The sequence below is a fragment of the Mustela putorius genome, unplaced genomic scaffold (genome assembly GCF_011764305.1).
Source record: "Mustela putorius furo isolate JIRA1106 unplaced genomic scaffold, ASM1176430v1.1 tig00003909_pilon_pilon_pilon, whole genome shotgun sequence".
NCBI lineage: Eukaryota > Metazoa > Chordata > Mammalia > Carnivora > Mustelidae > Mustela > Mustela putorius.
Window position 1 is genome coordinate 24,477,608 of NW_025422057.1, and position 20,718 is coordinate 24,498,325.

General features: G+C 55.8%; 1 protein-coding gene across 1 annotated transcript; it reads left to right on the plus strand.

Moving 5' to 3' along the window:
- The first annotated feature begins 303 nt into the window (after window positions 1-303).
- On the plus strand, window positions 304-20,473 carry LOC101682357 (inositol 1,4,5-trisphosphate receptor interacting protein). The gene is given in 3 exon segments (XM_045068985.1): window positions 304-2,239; window positions 16,720-18,355; window positions 18,358-20,473. Coding segments are annotated over 2 exon segments (1,758 nt in total). The 5' UTR covers window positions 304-2,239; window positions 16,720-16,732; the 3' UTR covers window positions 18,493-20,473.
- Window positions 20,474-20,718: the final 245 nt, after the last annotated feature.

The following is a 20,718-nucleotide window of genomic DNA, read 5'->3' on the forward strand; positions in this document are numbered from 1 at the left end:
GTGTTCAAACTTGCTGTCCCAGCACTGCCCACCCCCCAGTTCCCATCTGTTCCCTCTTCCCTTCCCTGTCCAGGCCCTGTTCACCCACAGATGCCCTTCCTAAGCTTGTTCAGGAAAGCTTTCCCCAGATTCCATTTCACACCTTCATATATATATGATAGCTTATTTTCCACACCATACATTTTAGCACTTAATTAGCTGGAATGAAGCTTGTTACTACATACTATCTATAGATAGTATTTTAAGATTTATTTTTAATGTACTTATTTATTAGAGAGGGAGAAGCACAAGCAGGGGAGGGGAGCATCAGGCAGAGGGAGAAACAGCCTTCCTGATGAGCAAGGGGCCCGATGTGGAACTCCATCTCAAGGCCCCAGGATCCCAGAAGCATGAGCTGAGCTGAAGGTAGATGCCCAACCAACTGAGCCACCCAGGCGTCCCTATAAACAGTATTTTAAATAAACTAACTTCTCAGCTAATGAGGATTCCTCAAAATCTCTTGGGAAGAACCAGCTGGTACCCAGCAGATTTCCCATAAAGGGTGGTATTTATGTAGATCTTGTCACCTGTCCCAAGTCTAGCTCTTAGCTGTGCCTACTCTGAAACCTCATCTCCACAATTTTCCAAGTGGTTTGGACCTGGACCATTGAGTCACCTCAAGAAACTCCCAGAAGTGAGTGTGCAAATTAGAATGCTAGTTTTTAAATTTGGAACACTTGTGACCATCACCATCATGCAGACTGGATGGTATCTGGTCCCCGCATCCTGCGGGAACCACGTGGGAATCCAAAGATCCAGGCAGCTCATGCTTGGCTAAGAAGGACAGGGAGAGGGTTGTCTAATAGCACGGGGCTCTCTTGACTTTTATGGCCCTCTCATCAGTGGAGAAATACCTGCCAGGTAGACCAGTACTCCAGTCAGCCTGGCTGTGTGGGTCTCCAACGCCAGTGTCTCAGGGACCCTGTTGACCTGATAGGATGTCTCCATTTCCTCTTGCATAATTTAGCGATTTTTATTCTGCTTACTTAATTTGTTTAGTGCTTTATAAGCATTAGCTCCCAGCTACACAGAGTTTCATTTGCATAACTTAACCACTCACAGTTTCAGGGTTGGAGGCGCAGCTGTAGGGGTAAACGCTACATGCAAGTTAAAAGGATTTGGTGGGGTGGCCTGGATGGGTCAACAGTGAGCCAAGCACAGAACAAAGAAAAATGGTCCCTAAGCACCACAGATGCTTGGGGAAGTGGAAGACCCCACACTGACCCCTTACAGTGGTGTCTGTGCCAGCATGGGCGGGAAGTAGTAGTAATAAGGCACCGCTTGCCTTGGCTGCCTCGGCTCAGCTTGGTCGCCCACATGGCCTCTCTGGATTTAAATGTGATCTCTGTCTAGGCCCCTTGTGGCTCATCTTCAGTCAGCGACTGTCCCCGGGTGCCACCGCGCCAATGAGGTGTGATCCGTGTGGTCTCTGGAGCAGGGTGGGCTTGGGTTGAGTCCTTTCCCCCCTGCTCAACTGATCGGTATTCTTGGTACTTGGGCAAGTGATTTGACTCCTTCGAGCCCAAGATTTCTCACTGGTAAAGAGGGGATGACCACTCACAGGACACCTGTAGAAGGCACTGAGCTCCGTGCCAGGCACAGACCTCTATGCGCTCTTCAAGACGGTCAAGTTCATTTGAGGATCCACATTCTTTGCCAAATTGGGTCCCCAGCCTTCCCCTTAGGGCCACTGACGAATGGCCAAAGAACAAGGCTGTAGGGACCCAGACTGTCCCAGAGTCCTCAAAGGAAAGAGCTCATCATCTCTTTGCTGCCCTCACTGTGGTTTGGTCACAGCTGAGGACAAAGCTGCTGTCCCCACCTTTCCGCCAACTGGGGGAGGGAAAGTCAGGTTTGAGGCTTGGTCTGAACAGGCAAAGCTTCCAGAGAGAAAAGAAGAGTTAGGTTTTCTAGGAGCGGAAGAGGGTTGTTTGGGGCTGCCTAAGAGGTCTGTAGGCCCTCTGCAGCAGTTTGGGACCTGTGATATTTTCTCATCGAAAGCGTATTCCCCTTCTATCCGAGTGGGGTGGAGTGTCCCAACCCGTGACATCAGCAGAATGGAAGCACCTGGAAGGTGACATCACTGTTGCCCACGGCAACACCTCACCTCCACCTTAAGGTAGACCAGGAGGAATAAGACCCATCCCAACTGTAAGACCCATGTTGAAAGGAGGGAGCACGGAAGGCGTGACATCCACAGGTGTGTTTCTCAGGGGCTGGGCAAGGGGAAGAGGGAGGGGCTGCAGGGCAGAGGTCTCGGCTGGAAACTGGTTGGTGGTAGGTCTCTGGGCCTCCGATAGGCCTTACCCCAAGGGAATAGAGCTCATCACTGAGGGCTGCAATCTTGTTGAGTTCTCTCAGCTGTGACTGGCAAAGAGCATGACCCCTTATAGTAGCTTCTGGCAGCTTCCGTGGTCCTGGGTTTCCCTTCTACAGCCTGAATCTGGTAGGGAACAGTGGGAGGTAGGGATCCGTGATAGGGCACTCGGAAAAGTGGCTTTCCCTGCTCCTCCATCCTCACCACCAAAAGGAAGTGGGAAACAAGCTTGCCCACATCCTCGCTACAGGGCCTGACTTCAGAGAGAGCCTTCATTCATTGCATGAGTATTGGTTGTGCACCGACAATGTGCAAAGCAGTGACCACGCTCAGGATTCACTGGCTTCGTGGAGCTTTATAATCAACGATAAGCAGTGACCACGCTCAGGATTCACTGGCTTCGTGGAGCTTTATAATCAACAATACGCAGAGAGGAGAGGAGAGGAGTGTCGGGTATGTGCTGCCCCAAGAGTTGGTGCCAGCTGGGAACAGAAGCAACGTCTCACAGCTCACCCCTCGCCTCACATGCCTCATAGAATTTCAAGTTGGCCTAAACTAAAGCCATGGGACCCCTTCCTCCCTAGCAGTTCATAAAGGGGTTTGGAGGTGGTTGAGATACACTCAGGGTTTGGGGAGTGCTGTGAGAGAGGACGGGCGTGAGTGTCACCTGTGTTCTGTCCAAGAACAGAATCCCACAGGCTGAGTGCCAGAGGTGAGACGACAACAGGCAGATGGCCTACTCAGGCCCCCTCCTGCTGTGACTATGGTATTAGCAGTTGGGCTCAGTTTCTCCGCCTCTTAAATGGGCATAGGAGCAGCCAGTACCAGAGAATATGCAGGGCACTTTAAGATCCTCAGATGGAAGTCCTGGAAGAAATACAAAGCCCAGAGTTTTCAAATGACTCATTCGCAGGTGGATGACATAGTGGTGCGCTTGCTGTCTGGGAGGAGGGCTCAGCTTTGCAGCCATTCTGGGCTGCTCCTACTTTCTCCCCCAGGGCATTTCCCTGAAGTGGGTACACAAGAGTCTCCTCCTAACCTGCGCCAGACCATACAGAGGGCGTTGTCATAATTCTAGTTGCTTGTTGGTACAAAAGCATGTGCTCGTAACAAAATGTTCTCCTGGGAGCCTGTTTCAATAGCCTTCTTGGTAGTAGTCAGGGGACCCGCCTGAAGTTCATGAAAAGGTCCTTTGTCTGCTAGACTTTGTTCCAGAGTCAGTAAAAGGGCAGGACTGCTGAAGAGCCAGGACCATGGGGAGCTGGGGCTGGAGGGGAAAAGAACAGAGGATGCCTAGGCCCGACCCCTGCTTGCCGCCCCATACCTGCCACTGATGCCTCCCAGCAAAAGGTACTGTCCAGAGTCAGAAGGGCCCTGCCTCCTTTTCCCAGCACACTGTCCTTTCAGTTGAAAAGCCATCTCCGACATCTCAGGTCACACACCCAGAATCTCTGGGTGGGAGGGGCCTTGAAAGCTCGTTGAGTCTGATTCCCTGCCTCATGCCCAGATTTCACTTAAACCATCACCTGCCTTGCTCCAAAGGGTACAGGAAAGCCCATCCGTAATATTTCACGGATAATCAGGCACTGAGCAGCACAGCATGATGGGAAAATCAGAGGCTTGAAAGTCCTGAGTTCGAATCCCAACACTGATAATGACTCTATGCCTTAGTTTCTTTATCTGTAAAATGCAGATAGTTCCTCTTTCTGAGGTTTATTGTGCAGGTGAGACCTGTAAAGTATTTCACACAATGCCTAAATCTCTGTAAATGTCCCGCATTGGCTGCTGTTTTTTAAACTCTCCCATGGGGCATCCGGGCCACAGGGCTGGTCTGTTCTTTTCCAGAAAGGGAGACCTACTTGCCACTCCACCAAGGGTTGCTTCTCTGCTTCTTTTCCTGAGTTTGCTTCAGATTCTGTATCCTGCACTTATCTTATATTTCTGTAAGACTCTCAAGCAAGGAAGTGGCCGTCAAGGGGAGAGGCATCTGGGGGTCAGATAAACTTGGGCCAGGGTTCATTCCTGGGCTGTTTTCTTGGTAAACACGGGTAGTGAGTCAGCCTGTAGTTAGCAGAAGGCCATCTTGACCTGAAGGGGCCAAGGTCTGTCTCCAGGCTGCATCTGGAAGGGTTCTTGCTCCCATTCCCCAAGGCCCTTACCATTGTTAGCACTTTGCTTTTCTGATGGCAGAGCGGCTCCCAGAAAGAAAAGCCTTAGAAGTGACTTCATCAGAGATCTCTCACTACACCCCCATTTCAAAAGCAGCACGTTTTTCTTTTCCCCAGTCTTGACTTCATTCACTCAGCGAGCATCAAGGAACCCCTGCACCTTGAATGCCAGGCATCAGGGACCCACTGTGGATTCTCCAGCCAGGTCCTCCAAAGACCTGGAGGATCATCAGTGTTAATACTGCCAGACCGGTAGTGCAGAGCAAACTAGAAGCTTCCCAGGTGCTGAGCTTCCTACTCTCCCTCTGTGGCAGCTCCTGGGGCCTTTTGAAGAAACAGGGAGGTGGGGGAGACAACCAGGCCAAGTCCCCAGGCTTCTGGAGTGCTGCAGGGATGTCGGTCACCCCCATCTCCCCAGAGGAGTCCCTAAGATGCAGGATTTAACAAAGGGGAGACCTGGCTTCATCACCCATAGTGAGACAGATAACCGTGTCCTTTACGGAGCACGACTGTGTCTGGGACCACTGTGCCCAGAAGGAGGTAGTGTGGTCACCCCAAGCAAGAGACTTGGGATTCCGACCCAGGCCCTCTGACTGTGGAGTCTGGTCTCTTCACTGTACACTAAGCCTCTGCAAAGTGTTAAGCTCTTCTGAGCTGAAGATCTTGGCCTGTTTCTTTCTGGGTGGGCTTAAGGCAGAGCATGTCCCTGTGAACCTGGCGGTGTCAGGGCCTGCTTGCTGCCTGCCGCAGCCCGACCAGCTCGCCCCTGTCATTGGTTCAGGGGGCCCTGCTGCGCGCCAGGCACAGCCTCAGGCAGAAGCCAGGGCAGAGCGCGGGCATCATCCCATCCCTGCGGCCGGCTGTGGTCATCGTCGTCATTTTGTCCAAGTCACAGGGAAAAGGCCTCTGCAGTCCTGGACGATTCCAGGGGTAACTTTGCCAGCCGCTCTCGAACGTAGAGTCGAGGCCAATTCGCCCTGACTGATGTGCCCTGGAGCGGGCGGGCAGGCCGACTCCGGTCCCGCTGCTCCCCCCAGGTTCCTGCAGCAGAGAGGCCCCCACAAGCTCTGAGCGGTTCACAGCTGGCTTGGCCTCCTTCTTCCCTTTGTTTCTCTTGCTGCTCTCCTTTATTAAGATGAAAGGGGTTTTAGATCTTTGCAGGCGCAGAGTGTGTGTGTGTGTGTGTGTGTGTGTGTAAAACACAGGAGGCTGAGAGCTCTTCCTTTCCTCTTCCCCACCCCGTCTCCCCCACCCCCATCTCTCTGTCCCCCTGCCCTGCTGGGGCACAGGCATTGTGTCCTGTACCATCCAAATCCCAGGGGACCAGGGTGGGCAAACAGTCTGGGATTTCAAGCTGGGATTGTGGGGGCCAGAATCCCTCAAGCTGGGCGTGAGTAAGACGGGGCAGGATGGGGAGGGGGGAGAACTGTGGGAAAGTCCTGGGGGGCCCTTGCCTCCCCGGAGAGGCCGGGCTGTCTTTGTGAGCTGGTCCGTCTTTGTTCTCCTCCAAGGATCACAAGGAAGGTGGCGCCCAGCAGCCTGTTTCATTTGCATTCCATCCATCCCCAGCTCCGCTGTGAGAGGGGAAGCAGGCCGGCCAAGGGAGGGCTTTGTCTCCACTTTGTTTTCCTTTGTACTGTTTCCTGCACAGCCCCCTGGAAGACCCTCCCCACTCCCCACTGAGCCTGCGTACTTGCTGTTATCTGGAGCCTGCTTTCTGTCCCCGCAGCCTGCGAGCCTAAATGTGGCTCCTCTGGAGCACTCACTGCCCTGCTGGGACGCAGGGGGTGTAGAGAACGCAGGGTGGAGGCAGAGAAGGGGCCCGATGGGTCTGGGAGCCTCGGCATCCCTGCCTGAGGTGGGTGTTCGTGTTCCCTCCTCGCCAGCACTCGTGTGGGCAAGATGGGGCCCAGAGGCGCAGGGCAAGTCTGAGAAACACTAGCTGAAGCCAAGCCAACATCTGATGGTGTGTGAGGGCTGCTTCACTGTGGGAATTCGTTACCTCTGGGTTTCCACTGTGAACACGCCCCTGTGATTTCAGGTCCGGAAATGTGAGGTGGGAATCCGGGGGTCAAGGGAGATGATGGGGTGCGCCCTGGCTATGAGAAACGCATCCTTCCTGAGAATGGAGGACGTGTGCGGTGCTACTTTTGAGAGCGGGTGTCTCCGAGTGCAGGATGTGAGCACCCTGGTGGGTCCCCAGGATGGCACACATCCCTGGTGCCCTGAGCAGGCAGGCCTGCCTTGGGTCTCTGCCAGGCGTTTTGGGGAAAGTCAGGACAAGCCCTTCCAACTCCAGAAGTCAGGGGTTACAACCAGAGCTCAGGGGCTCGCTCTGATAGGATGGCAGGGTCTGGAGCTGCAGGCCTAGCATGGCCTCTCGCTTCTCTGCTCTTTTTGTGTGAGACTCGGAGTGAATGCTCCGCCTCTTGGCTCCGTGGACCCCTGCCTGTGAAACTGCTGCTGCTCTGGTGAGCTGAGCTACCCAACGGGGGTGGGGGGGGAGGGCAAGCACGGTGGGGTCCCTGCTCGGGGACACCTCCAGAGATGCCCTCTGCACAGGGCACCAGGCTTATCCACACTCAGAAGGGCTTAATACATAGGCCGTCTGCTTGTTCATGAAGCCCTTTCAAGAAAGAAGGATTCGTCTCAGGAATTGGGGAATGAAGAGGGATCAGGAAGGCTCTTAGAGGCAGTTTCCGAGATAGGCTTGCCGTGAGGACCATCAGGTAGGGTTTGGGTCGTGCGGTGTGGACACAGTACAGGGAATTGGGTGCAGTATAGGAAACATTCAGGGGACAGTCAGTCGGAAGTGGCCAGGGCAGGTGGGAAGGAACTGAGGTGGGGCCAGGCCTTGAACCTCAGTCTTAAAGCTCTGACCCGTGTCACATGGAAACTGGAACCCAATGAGATGAAGAGAGACCTCCAGGGACGAGGAGGCCACCGGCGTGGCTGGGAGTGAGGGAGGGCTCAGAGGAAGTGATTCCAGAGGCCTCTGCCAGCCAGGCTAGGGAGCCCCCCGCTTCGGTGCAGAGCAAACCTCAGAGGTGGCGGGGGCGTGGGGGTGGGGAAGGAGGCTGTGCTCCGAGACTGCGTTCGTCTCTGAAGGCTGCTTTAACAAAATACCACAAACTAACTGGGTGGTGAAACAGAAAACAAACCTCTCAAAGGGTTCTGGAGGCCTGAAATCTGTGGTCAAGTTACCCGCAGGGCCATGCGGCCTCCGAATGCTCCGAGGGTGGATACTTCTTGCCCCGTCCCAGTGGCTCCAGGCCTTCTGGGCCCTAGCACAGCTTCGCCTCCGCCTCTGCCTCTGGTCTCGATGACCTTCTCCTCTCTGTTTGCTCCTTTTCTGTTCTCTTTATAAGGACCCTTGTCACTGGACTTAAGATTCCACCTGGGGAATGCAGGCGGGGCTCAGCTCAAGGTCCTTAATTTAATTACTTAAAAGACCCTTCCTTCCAAGAAAGGTCACATTCACAGGGTCTGGGTGTTAGCCTGTGGACCTAGCTTTTTGAGGGTCACCATTCAACCCATCACAGCAGCTGTTGGATTCCAGGTGTGCTGGGGAGAACAGGCGAGAGAAATCTGGATGTGGACCCAGACAAAAGGCGGCCAGGAGAGCCCCTTCCTGTCTCAGGGGCCTATAAGCTCCCTAGCTTGAGATACCAGGCCTCCATCTGTCTGTCCCAGAACACTGTGATTTCCCAGGACGTGCCGTGGGGACATCAGGCTGCACAGCTGGACGGGAGGACACCATGTCCTTCCTGGGAGATGGATGGCTTCCGTGCCTTCTCCATCTGTGTATGAGCTGCTGATGGAAGAGCGGGAACAGGAAGGATGTGGGCTCTCCCACCCCCATCAGCGGAGTCCAGGCCCCTGACCTTCCTGCACTTGGGCTGACCAGCTCCATGACCCCAGACTAGAGGGTGGGTTGGCATCCTGGTGACTTTGGAAACCCCTCCCTTTCTGAAAGTGGGCCTTGAGGAAACTTAGTGCTTTAGCCGGTGTGACTGGGCACCCTCTGAGTCTGGCTAGTGGGGCCATGGAGCCATGACCGCAGAGATCACCTTGGCAAGAAGGCCGTTCCTCTCACAGCATAAACTTGGCCATGGGCTCTCCTCCACTGGGCATGGTGGGCAGGGTGAGGTAAGGGGTTGTCTCTGCTCTCTCCACCACCCCGATCAGGGTCCAGTCTTCACCACTGCTTCTTCTGAGCCCAGTGTGGGATCTCCCCTGGGCTAGGGAGGAGCATTCGGGGTCCAGTTGTCCAGTCGTGGGGACCAAAGACCTTAGACAGTAACAGCGGTGCTCTGTAATGCATACGCATTAGGCTACAGTCTCTGTTTTCTTCTAATCCCTGGAGAGGCTGGGAGAAAGCCTTTGTGTAAATCCCTAGCCCAGGCCTGGCCCACAGCCAGCCCTCATAAATGCCGGTCATGATTACCTTGGGGGTGGCTGCTGGGATGACTGGGAGATGCTGGAATTCTGTCAGGACTGGGTTTGAGGAGAAGGGTCGAGCCGGGGGCGGGGCTATTTCAGGGAGTTCTTGTCACAGAGGAAATAGTAGGAGGTGGTATTGCTGAGAGGGAAGAGTGAGGAGAGTACCAGGGTCAAGGGCAGCCTTGAGGATGCTTACTAGGGGGTGGGGAGTGCCAATGGACAGGAGAAGGGAGGCACAGAGAGGGGGCCGGGGACCAAGGCCCGCAGGCCTTAAGTGGCCTACTGACATATTTTATTTGGCTTCCAAGGTTTTCAAAGAATTTTTGAAATAGCACCGACCTTGTAAAATTGAGGGATGTTGATAAAATTCAGATTTCTGGCTTCTCTTGGAAAAAGAAAAAAAAAAAGAAATCACAACGCATGCGACGTGGTGGCTCGTCCCTTCAGATAACGCGTGTGGGACCAGCTGATCCCGGGCCCATCACTTGGGTCTCTCGCATGCGTGGCCTTGCCCGTTTACTACGCCCCATCCCCTCCCCCACACTTGGTCTCACAGCTCTGCCTTCAGGAAGCATGGCTGAAAGGAGGGAAGGGAAGGAGCCCAGTGTCCTGTAAGTGGCAGGTTGGAGGAAGGCGAGCCTGGCTGGAGGCCAAGATGGAGGTTCTGCAGGGGTGGGGGTGGGGTGGACGGCGATGGGGGTGGTGGTAAGGACACGGAGGAGAAGACACACGGGGGGCCCAGAACCTCGGCCTTCAATCCATTTCTCAATTACGCTTTGTTGGTCCTCTTCCTTCCTCTTTCCTCACTTCCTTTTTTTTTTTTTTTGCCTGCCCTCCCTCTCCTACCCAGACCTGAAGCCGCAGGACCCAGACCCTCCCCAGTGCTGCTCAGCCCTTCTTCTGTCCCCACCCCCAACGGGGCTGCAGGCAGAGAGGAACCTCAGCAAGAGATCCCCTTGCTAGGGCCTGGGCCAGTCTCCGAGGCCATTCTGCTCTCCTGCGGGGGACCCCTGTCCTGGAAGGGTGGGGGCCATCTATGCTGAGTCTGTTTGCACCCCTACCCACCCCCATCCCTGAGTAAGGTGAAGAGGAAGGAGTCTGTAGGGACATGTCACTCCCACAGCGACCATCTCCTCCCTAACACGTGAGAAGTCAGCTCTGACTGGTGTACTGGGAGCCTGACAAATTGGGCAGCCTGGTGCCTGGGAGGAGACAGGAGGACATTCAGCTTTTGGAACTTGCTGGAACTCTTAACTAGGAAGTTAGGGACTGGTAGGCAGAGAAACACAAGGAAAGAGCAGGAAGGTGGCCTGACCTATAAGGGTTCTGAGAAGGGCAAGGGAGGCCTGAGCCAAGGGGCAGCCTCCCAGAAGACGGCCCCCTGAGCCAGCCCTGAATGAAGGTGCCACTGGGCTGGGCAGGGAAGCTGACACTGGTGTGCAGCGTGGGCTCCTCTAGGAAGAGGCATGGGAGCAGGGATCAGACAGGCCAGACCGCAGGAGGAGAGCCTCACTAGGGCTGCAGACAGACTGCTGGCTCATGGGGCTCAAACTCCACCTCCAAGGCTCAAGGTCAAACTCTGTTCAACCTGTCCTTTCTTATAGTCCTGTTTCCTCGGGGCACAGCCAACCCCAATGAGCTGGGTGGTCGCCCCTCCTGACTCTGATGCCTGGTAGGTGGCAGGGCTCACTCAGGCCCTGGGAGGGTGGAGGGAGTGCAGAGGGAGGGGGACAGGCCCACTGCAGACAGGAAACCTTTGAAGCCACACAGTGGACCTGGCCGACCTTCAGTCTCTTCACAAGATAGGATGTTGCAGCTGCCTAACTCGTGCTCTGAGAATCAACGACAGAATACTCGCCAAGGGCTTAGCTTTGGACATTGATCTGTTCACGGGCACACGAGCACCTGCCTCCCCTTCTCTGCTGTCTGTCTGTCCAGAAATTCCTGGGAGGGCCTGTCTGCCTGGACCACTTCGACCCCACCCTCCTGTTCAGGCTCATCTCCTCATTAGGTCTCTCTAGTTTCATCTGTAAAATGGGGCTTAGATGAGTACAACACTAAATTCTGACTTCCTTCAATGTGTGGCTTTATTGCCCCCAGACAGACCCCACCTCGCCAAGGACTGGGGACTCCAGCATAAGACCAGGCGCACAGTAGGGGTGCAGCCCAAACTTACTGACTGCTCATCTCCTTTGGCCCCTTCTTCTTCAGAGGGTGCAGAGCCTAAGCAGTGGGAAGGTACCCAAGGAACCCCCCAGGGCCTGGGCTGCAGGTGGCTTCCCCTGCCATCAACCCAACTCCTTTATTCCAAAATTATAAGGAAACAACCTCAGCTGTTCCTTTCAGCTCCGAAGATGATGCTAAGGCCGGGGCGGAGCCAGGGCGGGGCCAGGGTGCCTGGGTGGTTGTAATTAGCAGAGCTAATTGCATATGACAGCTGCAGGCTTGGGCTGCTGGGACACCTCAAGAATCAGGAACCGCACCCTCCTCCTCCCTGGAGGCCTGCCAGGCTTGGGCAGGACTGGTTCTCAGACTTGAGCAGGCACTGGAACCACCCAAAGGGCTCAGGACAACATAGGTGCTGGACCCCAGCCCTGGAATTTCGGATCAGCAGGACTGGGATTGCACCTGAGCATTTGCTTCTCTCATGAGGTCCCACGTGGTGCTGCTGACTGGGGACCACATCTGGAGAACCACTGTCCCAGGGGACTGCTGGCTGCTGAGAAATGGGTCCTGGGCGCCCCTGCTGCTGAGGCCACAGCCAGCCAGCCCTGGGTGGGGGTAGGTGGGTGATGGGTCGGGAGTGTGGATGAACACAGGCTCTCCCCTCTTCGGGTTTGCTATAGGAATTCTGTCTCGAAGGAGGGGGCTACGTGGATTGGAGCCAAAGGCTCACACAGCCACATCTCCCCAGCCAGTGAACACAGGGAAGGTCCACAGACAAAGAGGGGCCCCCAAAGAACAGAAATGAGACTCTCTCTGCATTCTTGTCCCCTGCTGCTCGTGCGCCATTAACATTCCCAGCCCGTTCAATCCTGTGACATCCTTGGTGGCTCTCTGCCTCCACGTATGGATAGTGCTGTTCTTCCTGCCTGGGATCATGTTGGGCTGCTGTGCTGCGTGAGCCCTGTGGCATCCAGCATGTTCCTTGCACGCAGTAAGTGCTCTGGAAACACAGCACCGTGGAAAGAACTTGGGGTTTCCAGCTGGAAACAGAACAGACTGTATCTCAACGCACCTGTGCCTTTTCTAGTCGTGTGGCTAGAAAATGGCTTTTTGTTTCTTGGACTTGGTTTACCCACCTGTGAAGCAGGGATAACACCCACTTCGGTTATAGGGGGTCACTGTGTACCCAGGACGTCCTAGTGAAGGCTTGGTCAATGGAGGCATATCTCTATTAGACAACTCCGCATGGCATTCATTGGACCAAGCTCTGATTGGGGTGCTGGGAGGCTGTGGGGGATGTAGGAGGGACAGAGCCCAGGGAACAGAGAGGCCATCTGGGGCTTCTTCCCCAGTCTGAGGCTTCTGGCCAGGCGCAGAATAAAGGTCAGAGAAAACCACTGGCTGGCCTGACCACCTGCAGCCCTCTGGCCCAGCCCCTGCTGCCTCGTGACTCTGGCTCTTTGCCAGGCTAAGTTTAGCTGTGACCTGCATGGGCCACCACGCTCTGTGGACAGGGGCGGGGGTGGAGAGGAACTCAGCAGGTTTCCTGCCGGCTTCCTGGCAAGCAGACAGACAAAGCCCTCCGAGTGACCCAAGTTCATTTTTAAGCTGAACCCAACTGGGTGTTTCGGGCCACACGTATGAGGCAGCTTCAGTAGGGGTAAGAGCCTTGGGCCAAGGCAGAGGTGGACAATTTTGAAATTGGGGAACGGGGTCCTTGGGAAAGGGGTGTGTGTTTGTGTGTGTGTACATGCATATGTATCCATGGTTTGAGGAGAGGCTCCCAGGTACCAGTCTGTCCCCATGATCTCCAATAAAAGTCACACCACTCTGGTTCCTTCTCATTCTTCTGGCCCCGTGGCCCCCAGGGCAGTGTTCCCTGTGGCTTGGTTTGGGGAGGGGAAGTAGAGGTTCCAACTTGGTCCGATCTAGTGATCAATCAGCGGCCTCATCCCATTCCCCATCCACAGGCAGAGCCTGCTTGTCCAGATTTTAAAGAAGCAAAAAGACACCTGGGAGTTCATCTGATCCCTGGGAGGGAGTTGTTGGTTCGAGTAAGAAGTGAGTCAGAGCTCCACCTCCAGGAGGATCCAAGGCTCCAAAGGCCTCTCCCCTGTGCTGGGGGGCAGGGTGGGCAGAGTGGTGTGCCAAGGGACAGCTACACTAGAGGAGCATTTTGTGCTTTCAAAGCACTTTTGAGCGTGCTTTCCTCCACACCCCCAGGACTTGGCAGGGCTGGTGTGCTTAGCAGGTGAGAAGATAGAGGCCTGGGGAGGCCTGGGGGGAAGGAGCCAATATGGAAGGGCATCTGCTCCCAGCACCTGAGATGGATTCTCGCCTGTAACTCTTGCCTTCCTAGGAAGGAGGGTCTGCTGATAGCTCTGTCTCTGAGGGAAAGCCCTGGAGCCCTGGAGAAGCAAGACCCCTTGGCAAGGAGCAGAGTCAGGTTTCAAACCCAGGCCTGTCTGCTTCTAGAGCCCAGGCTCCTCCTGCTTTGTCAGCCCAGCCCATGTCCCTTGTGCTCTGTGCTCTGGTGTGTGTATTCATAACCCTACTCCTGTCCGTGTTACTGCTTGCATCCTGCCAGAGCCCCTTGTGGCGGCATCTGCGTGCTTCCTCAAGAACCCCTACCAGCAGGGTCACTGCGTTTCCCTGTCCCATCACAGACACCCTTTCATGAGAAAACTCACACAGGGGCAGGCATTTTGCCAAGGGCTTTATATGCATGATCTTGTTGAAGCTTTACAACCTCAGGGATGATTATGCCCATTTCACAGATGAAGAGACTGAGGGCCTAAGAAGTTGAGTGATCTGTCCAAGGTCACATGGCTAGTAAGTGCCCGTGCTGACTTCTAGCCCTGTCTTGTCTACTCCAGAATCCATCCTTGTAACCCCTAGCATACAGAGTCAATGGCCCCACTTGGTTTGGGGATTTGAATGTCACCTCTCCCAGTGTAAGGAGGCCATTAGAGCCCTTGAACAAGGAACGAGGGTGCCCACAGGTAGCCGTGTGGAAGCTGGTGGGGAAAGAGGAGGAAGACTTCTGGTCTTAAGGCTTGACGATGGCTCCACTCCTCACTGGCTGGCCTCCTACCCTGAGCTGGCGTGGAGGCTGGTCAGGGGATGCCCAGGCCTGGGACTGTGACTTGTCGGGGTCTACTGGGCCCAAAGGGGGCTGCCTATAGTACAGGGGCCCTCAAGGGCCTCAGAACCTCCAAATTCTCTCCCGACTGACTTCTGTCTGGTGCTGTGCTTAGCCCTACGTGCCTTGATCTTAAAACCCTGATCCACATTGAGAAGCCAGCCTCGCGGCTTTGGCTCGGACCACCCTGGCAAAACTTTCCATTGAGGTTTCCCTTGTGTGGAAACCAGGGCTGACCTGTTTCTGCAATTATCTAGCAAGCCGCTCCTCGTCATAGGGAAGAAAAGCTGGCTAGCTTCCCCCTGGACTTTTTCCTCACCCCACACCCCTTCCGGCTTGACTTCCTACACTTTCTCCTGCCCTCTGTCTCCTCCTCAAGTTCACCTCCGAGGCCTGAATGTGTGTGCATGCTGAATTCTGCTGCCGGTGGACCCGCTTTTGGTTCCTGCTTGTGAGTCCAGCCGTGTACGGGATGGAATCACATCTAAGCAGCAGGTTCTACCTACGGGTGGCAACTCAGGTCACGTACATCCTGGCCCTGCTGGCTAGAACCTGCAGACGTGTTTCACCTGATGCCATGTCCCTGTTCCTTGGCACCATTAGGGTAAGAACCAGGAAAAATGGTTTTAAGGGTGTAAATTCAAGGTTAGGGAATGGGGCTCAAGCAGAGTGGAGAAGCTCCTATCAGCATGCTTTGGCTTACAGGGGGTCGGGGGCCCTCTGTGTTCTCTGTGGTCCCACAATGTCATTTGGCCGTCTGCTGTCCTCACTGAAGTCCTAGGCAGAAAGGGGGCTGGGCAAGTATGGGAAAGGCCCCTGTTTTTCCCCAAGGTTCCTGCTTGGGAGAGGAGAGGGTATAATGTAAGGCCTACCCTGTAAGACTGTGGCTGTCAGATGTTAATGTGGATGGTATCAAAATGCAGCTTCTGGTTCCATTGGTTTGGGATGGGGCCAAGGTTCTGTGTATCTAACTCCCATGATTGTAAGGGGTTAGCCCTTCCCTTGAGATCATTTGAGAGTTAAAAAATCCATTTGTCCTGGAGGAATGGAGTGTCTCCCTTCACAATTAAGAAGTCAGATTTAATGTTTAGACAACTCAGGAAAGGAAACTCAGTGACTCGGTCACTCTGGTTTTCTCCAAGATTGCCCTGGGGAGAGACCCAGAAGAAGGCCGGGAGGTCAGTGTCTGAAATTGGACTGAGATCTTACAAATCCAAAGGAGAGGTTTACAGTAGGAGAAGACAAGGGCTCCAAACTGCTTCAGAAACATATGCTGTTCAGTGAACCCATGTTTTGTACCATTGACTGTGCCACAACACATTCTGCGTGGGTCACCACGTCCTTGAGTACTGTGACCCTTGGGGGTACGATGGCTTTCCTCTCCTCCAGTGAGGAAACTGGGTCTCCGAGAGGTGTGCTCACGTGCCCAGGGGCGCACAGCTGATCAGTGACAAGGCTGGCCTTGGGACTCCACCTTCTTGTTCTTAACCACAAGGACTTCACTGGGGAGAGGTGGGTTGAAGTATAGGAAAACAACTCAAACTGACTTAAAGCGAAAACATTATTGATTTACATGACTTTAAAACTCCAGAAGCAGGGGCACCTGGGCGGCTCAGTGGGTTAAGCCTCTGCCTTCGGCTCAGGTCATGAGCTGAGTCCTGGGATGGAGCCCCACATCGGGCTCTCTGCTCAGCCGGGGGCCTGCTCCCCCCTCCCCACCTTCCCCTCTGCCTGCCTCTCTGCCTACTTGTGATCTCTGTCTGTCAAATAAATAAATAAAATCTTTAAAACTCGAAGCAATGGCTTTAGGCATAGCTGGGTCCAGGGAAATTGCTTTTGTCTGTTGGCATCTTTCTCAAGCAAACCCCCCTTTGAGGTATAGAGAGTCGTCCCCCCCACATCCAAGCCATGATCCTGTTCCCTGGCAAACCAAGTCTTTCTCCCCATCAGTCCTAGGAAATCCCACTTCTGTGTCCCTCCCATTGGCCGGAGGGAGGTCCTGTGCTTCTGGCTGAATCCACACTGTGGAGGCGGAGGTGTGGAGTGGCTTGGGCCTGGGCTATATGTTCACCCCTGGATCTGGGGGTGGGGTTATCCCCACCCAAGCCATAGGACATGGGCCAGAGAAGGGTTGGCTCCTGGGGAAAGTGCATCGCTGCTTCCAGAAGGGGGAAGGACTGGGCAGACAGAAACAGGACAGCCTCTGCGAGTCACTCAGCCAGGATTGCTAGTGTGCAAGGACTTTGCAGTTCTTTCTTCCAAGGCTATGCTGCAGCACAGGGGGTGAGGACTGTGGGCCAGGCAGGAGAACCGTGTGACCTCTATCCACTGGGTGGGACAGATCGACCCATGGGACAGAGGTTGGTGTGAGGGTCCGGGGAGGAAGCGTTGTGCACGGAAGCTGGGTGTGACCATTGATCCTGATCCATGTCTCTGTATAGCAGGAAAGTTCCAGCCATGGCCTTGGGGCTCTTCCGGGTGTGTCTGGTGGTGGTGACAGCCATCATCAACCATCCACTGCTGTTCCCGCGGGAGAACGCCACGGTTCCCGAGAGCGAGGAGGAGATCATCCTCAAGATGCAGGCGCACCAGGAGAAGCTGCAGCTGGAGCAGCTCCGCCTGGAGGAGGAGGCAGCCCGGCTGGCGGCGGAGGAGGAGGCCCTGGAGCGGCTGGCGGAGGAGGGCCAGCAGCAGAACGAGACCCGCACGGCCTGGGACCTGTGGAGCACCCTCTGCATGATCCTCTTCCTGGTGATCGAGGTGTGGCGGCAGGACCACCAGGACGGGCCTTCTCCGGAGTGCCCAGTCGGGGACGAGGACGAACTGCCCGGCCTGGAGGGCGCCCAGCTGAGGGGCCTCACCCTGCCCAGCAAGGCCGCACTCGAGCGCTTCTCCGAGCGCTGCATTCGGGGCGCCACAGCCGACGCGGCCCGCACGCGGGAGTTCGTGGAAGGCTTCGTGGATGACTTGCTGGAGGCCCTGCGCAGCCTCTGCAACCGGGACACGGACATGGAGGTGGAGGACTTCATCGGCGTGGACAGCATGTACGAGAACTGGCAGGTGGACAAGCCGCTGCTCTGCCATCTCTTTGTGCCCTTCGTGCCGCCTGAGCCCTACCACTTCCGCCCAGAGCTCTGCTGCGCCCGCCGCCCCGTGCCCTTGGGCCGCCAGGGCTACGGCCGGATCGAGGTGGTGCGGGCCACGGAGGATGCGCGGGGCTGCGTCTGCGGCAAGACCACGCTGGGGGAGGACATGCTGTGTCTCCTCCACGGCAGGAACGGCCCGGCGCGGCCCGGCAGCGAGCTGGAGACCCTGCTGTGCGCTGGAGGCTCCCCGTACCTGGACACACTGCGGGTCATGACGTGGTTCCAGACGGCGCTCACCAGAGCCTGGCACCGCATTGCCCACAAGTATGAGTTTGACCTGGCCTTCAGTCAGCTGGACTCCCCAGGCTCCCTCAAGATCAGGTTCCGCTCGGGGAAGTTCATGCCCTTCAACCTGATTCCTGTGATCCAGTGCGACGACTCGGACCTGTACTTCGTCTCCCACCTTCCCAGGGAGCCGTCCGCGGAGACCCCTGCATCCAGCACCGACTGGCTCCTGTCCTTTGCCGTCTACGAGCGACACTTCCTCCGGATGACCTCAAAGGCGCTGCCCGAGGGGGCCTGCCACCTCAGCTGCTTGCAGATTGCCTCCTTCCTGCTGTCCAAGCAGAGCCGCCTGACCGGCCCCAGCGGCCTGAGCAGCTACCACCTGAAGACCGCCTTGCTGCACCTCCTGCTGTCCCGGCGGCCGGCCGACTGGAAGGCCAGCCAGTTGGACGCTCGCCTGCACGAGCTGCTCCGCTTCCTGGAGAAGAGCCTGCTGGAGAAGAAACTCTATCACTTCTTCATCGGCAACCGCAAGGCACCCGAGGGCATGGGACTCCCTGAGGCCATTCGCAGGGCTGAGCCTCTCAACCTCTTCCTGCCCTTCGTCCTGCAGCGGAGTCTCTACCGGAAGACGGTGGACTCCTTCTACGAGATGCTCAAGAACGCGCCGGTGCTTATTAGCGAGTACTCCCTCCATATCCCCGCGGACCATGCCAGCCTACCCCACAAAGCTGTTGTCTTGTAGGGCGGACAGGACCCGGGGGGCCAGGACGCAGGGCGCCCCATGGGCCCACACCTCTGGGAGCACCTGCAGGCCCCGTCCCCGGAGAACGGCGGGCTTCGTAGCGCGCCACGGCTCAGCCCACCGGGGAAGCCAGGCCCCACGGCATGGAGGAGACAGGATTCCAAGCTGGCCGAGCTGGTTTGCTTTCATGCCACTGGGGCCTGCTGGTGAGATGGTTGTCTGGGTTGGGTTGATCCTTTGCGTCTTACTTTTGGATCACCACAAACGGCCAAGAGGATGACGAAATCCTCTCTGGACGCCAAGCTGAAGACAACGTAAACATCAATTCGGGTGTCATTTTTGACGTCCCGGGTCCAGGCTTGACTTAAATATCAACAGGGGATCTGCAGGAATGCCGGCGGGGGTGCATGTGAAGACCCTGCAGCCTGTCCCCAGTAATGGCTTGACCCCAGGCATCGCAGCCAAGGCACCAACAGGGACAGTTGTGGGAATTTGCCACCTTCTATCCACAGCCTGCACTACTAGGGTCCAAATGCGGCTACCGTTTTTTAAACTATTTGGAGAAAAGACCTAGAAGAGATTCAGGGCCCCAAGGGGCCAATGTCTGTTGCCCAAAAGTGGATACTTGGTGGCAGAGAGAAGTTTCCGTCGGCCGCTTTTCCAGCTACATGTCTCACTCAGGGTAAACTCCCTTCCCCTACCCCTTCCCACAGTGTGCTGTGCCCTGAGCACCGTAGTGGGGACAAGCTCCACAGCTGGTCTCTGGCCATGCCTGTGCTGAGGGAGGGCAGGTACTGAAGGCGGAAGATGCAGGAGACACAGGGTGACGGGGGCGCAGGGTAGAACGTGTCCCCAGGGTGCTGGGGTCTGCCTCTGGTGCCCAGTTCGGAGAAGACGGCAGAGCTGAGGAGTGAGGGAGGGATGCCATAACCTGGAGTGCTCCTCAGCGGCGGCGTCACAGTCCTAGAGCCAAGCATGCCTGGAGGCAAGAGGAGACCTAGCTCCATCTGTTGCTCCCAAGACCTGTTCACTCCAGGGGGCACCCTCGTGGCACAGAACCTCCTGTTTCTGGATGGGTCTTGCTGGCCACACAGATGAGCAAGACCCGAAGAGGCTCAGCTGTCTGGGGACACACAGGGACAACAGTGCCGCCCCAGCCCCCAACCCCAAAGAGATCACCTCGGCATTGCTGGGGGCTGCGGTCACGGGACAGGCGCCAGAGCCTGCAGTGGGACCTGGCCCATTTCCGGGCGTGGGTAGGGGGGTTGGGAAGCCACTTCTCAACTTGTGGCTTTGCTGTCCCTTCGGGAATTCCTCCCATGGTACTGCCTCACTGACCCAGCAAGCCAAGGGAGAGGCAAGAATGAGTGCACCTGGGTTTCCCTCCAGGGTTTAAGCTGGCCAGGCCTTTGAGCAGAATACCCTGTTCCATGGGGTATCGGGCTCACCACGAGCTGCAGAGGATCCTGTCCCTCATCCAGGGGTGCTCTCACCTGGCCCCAAGGATTTTGGAAGATGGACCATGTGCCCGACAGGGTTCACTTGCAACAGGAGGCTCAGCTATGATGGGGCACTGAGGCCGTAGGAACCCTTTGGTGTGAGCTGGAGTCAGACCGCGCAGACTTGGGTTTTCGTCTCCCCAGCGCTGGGAAGGATCATACCCGTATGGCCCCCAGCAATAGCCCCAAGCCCCCTGTTCAGTTGTGATTTGTTTCCAGGATCGGGGTGAATGTCCGTATTTATTACTGCCCATGCCTTGCCTGCCCTCACCCCCTTATCCTTATGTTGTTGTGCTTGGAGGAGACCCCACAGGCGGACACCAGACTCCAGAAGCTGAGACCAAGTGTGAACCTCCCTCGGCCTCCCCTTGGCTTCCAGGAGAAAGTTCACTGAAAATTGACCTCCTGGCCTCTTGTTTATCCAGAGATGACAACTCAGCAGGACAGCTGCTTGCAGATCGCCTCCTTCCTGCTGGATCTTCTATGCACCAAAGCTGCTTCTGAAGCACAAAGCAGCAGAACTCTCGGTGTTTCGTGCTGCCTTATTTATATTGAAGGAAGAATTAAATTCTTGCAAGGAGTAGAAACTGGTCACGGTGTTTGTTTTCACTTCAGGAAGTCTGTGAGGTTCCCTGGGCAGAGTTAGGGAGCAGGGAGGGTTTCCTGTTTACCCCCAGAAGCTTTCACTCCCTTTTGATTCTTATGCTTTCAGGAAACTTTAAAAAACAACAAAATAGAACCTTTCTAGCCCATCTTTGAAGTAGCCTATGGAGTTCCAGAAGGGGAACGTGGGGGAGGTCAGCACAAACCTTCTCTCACAGAGCTTGA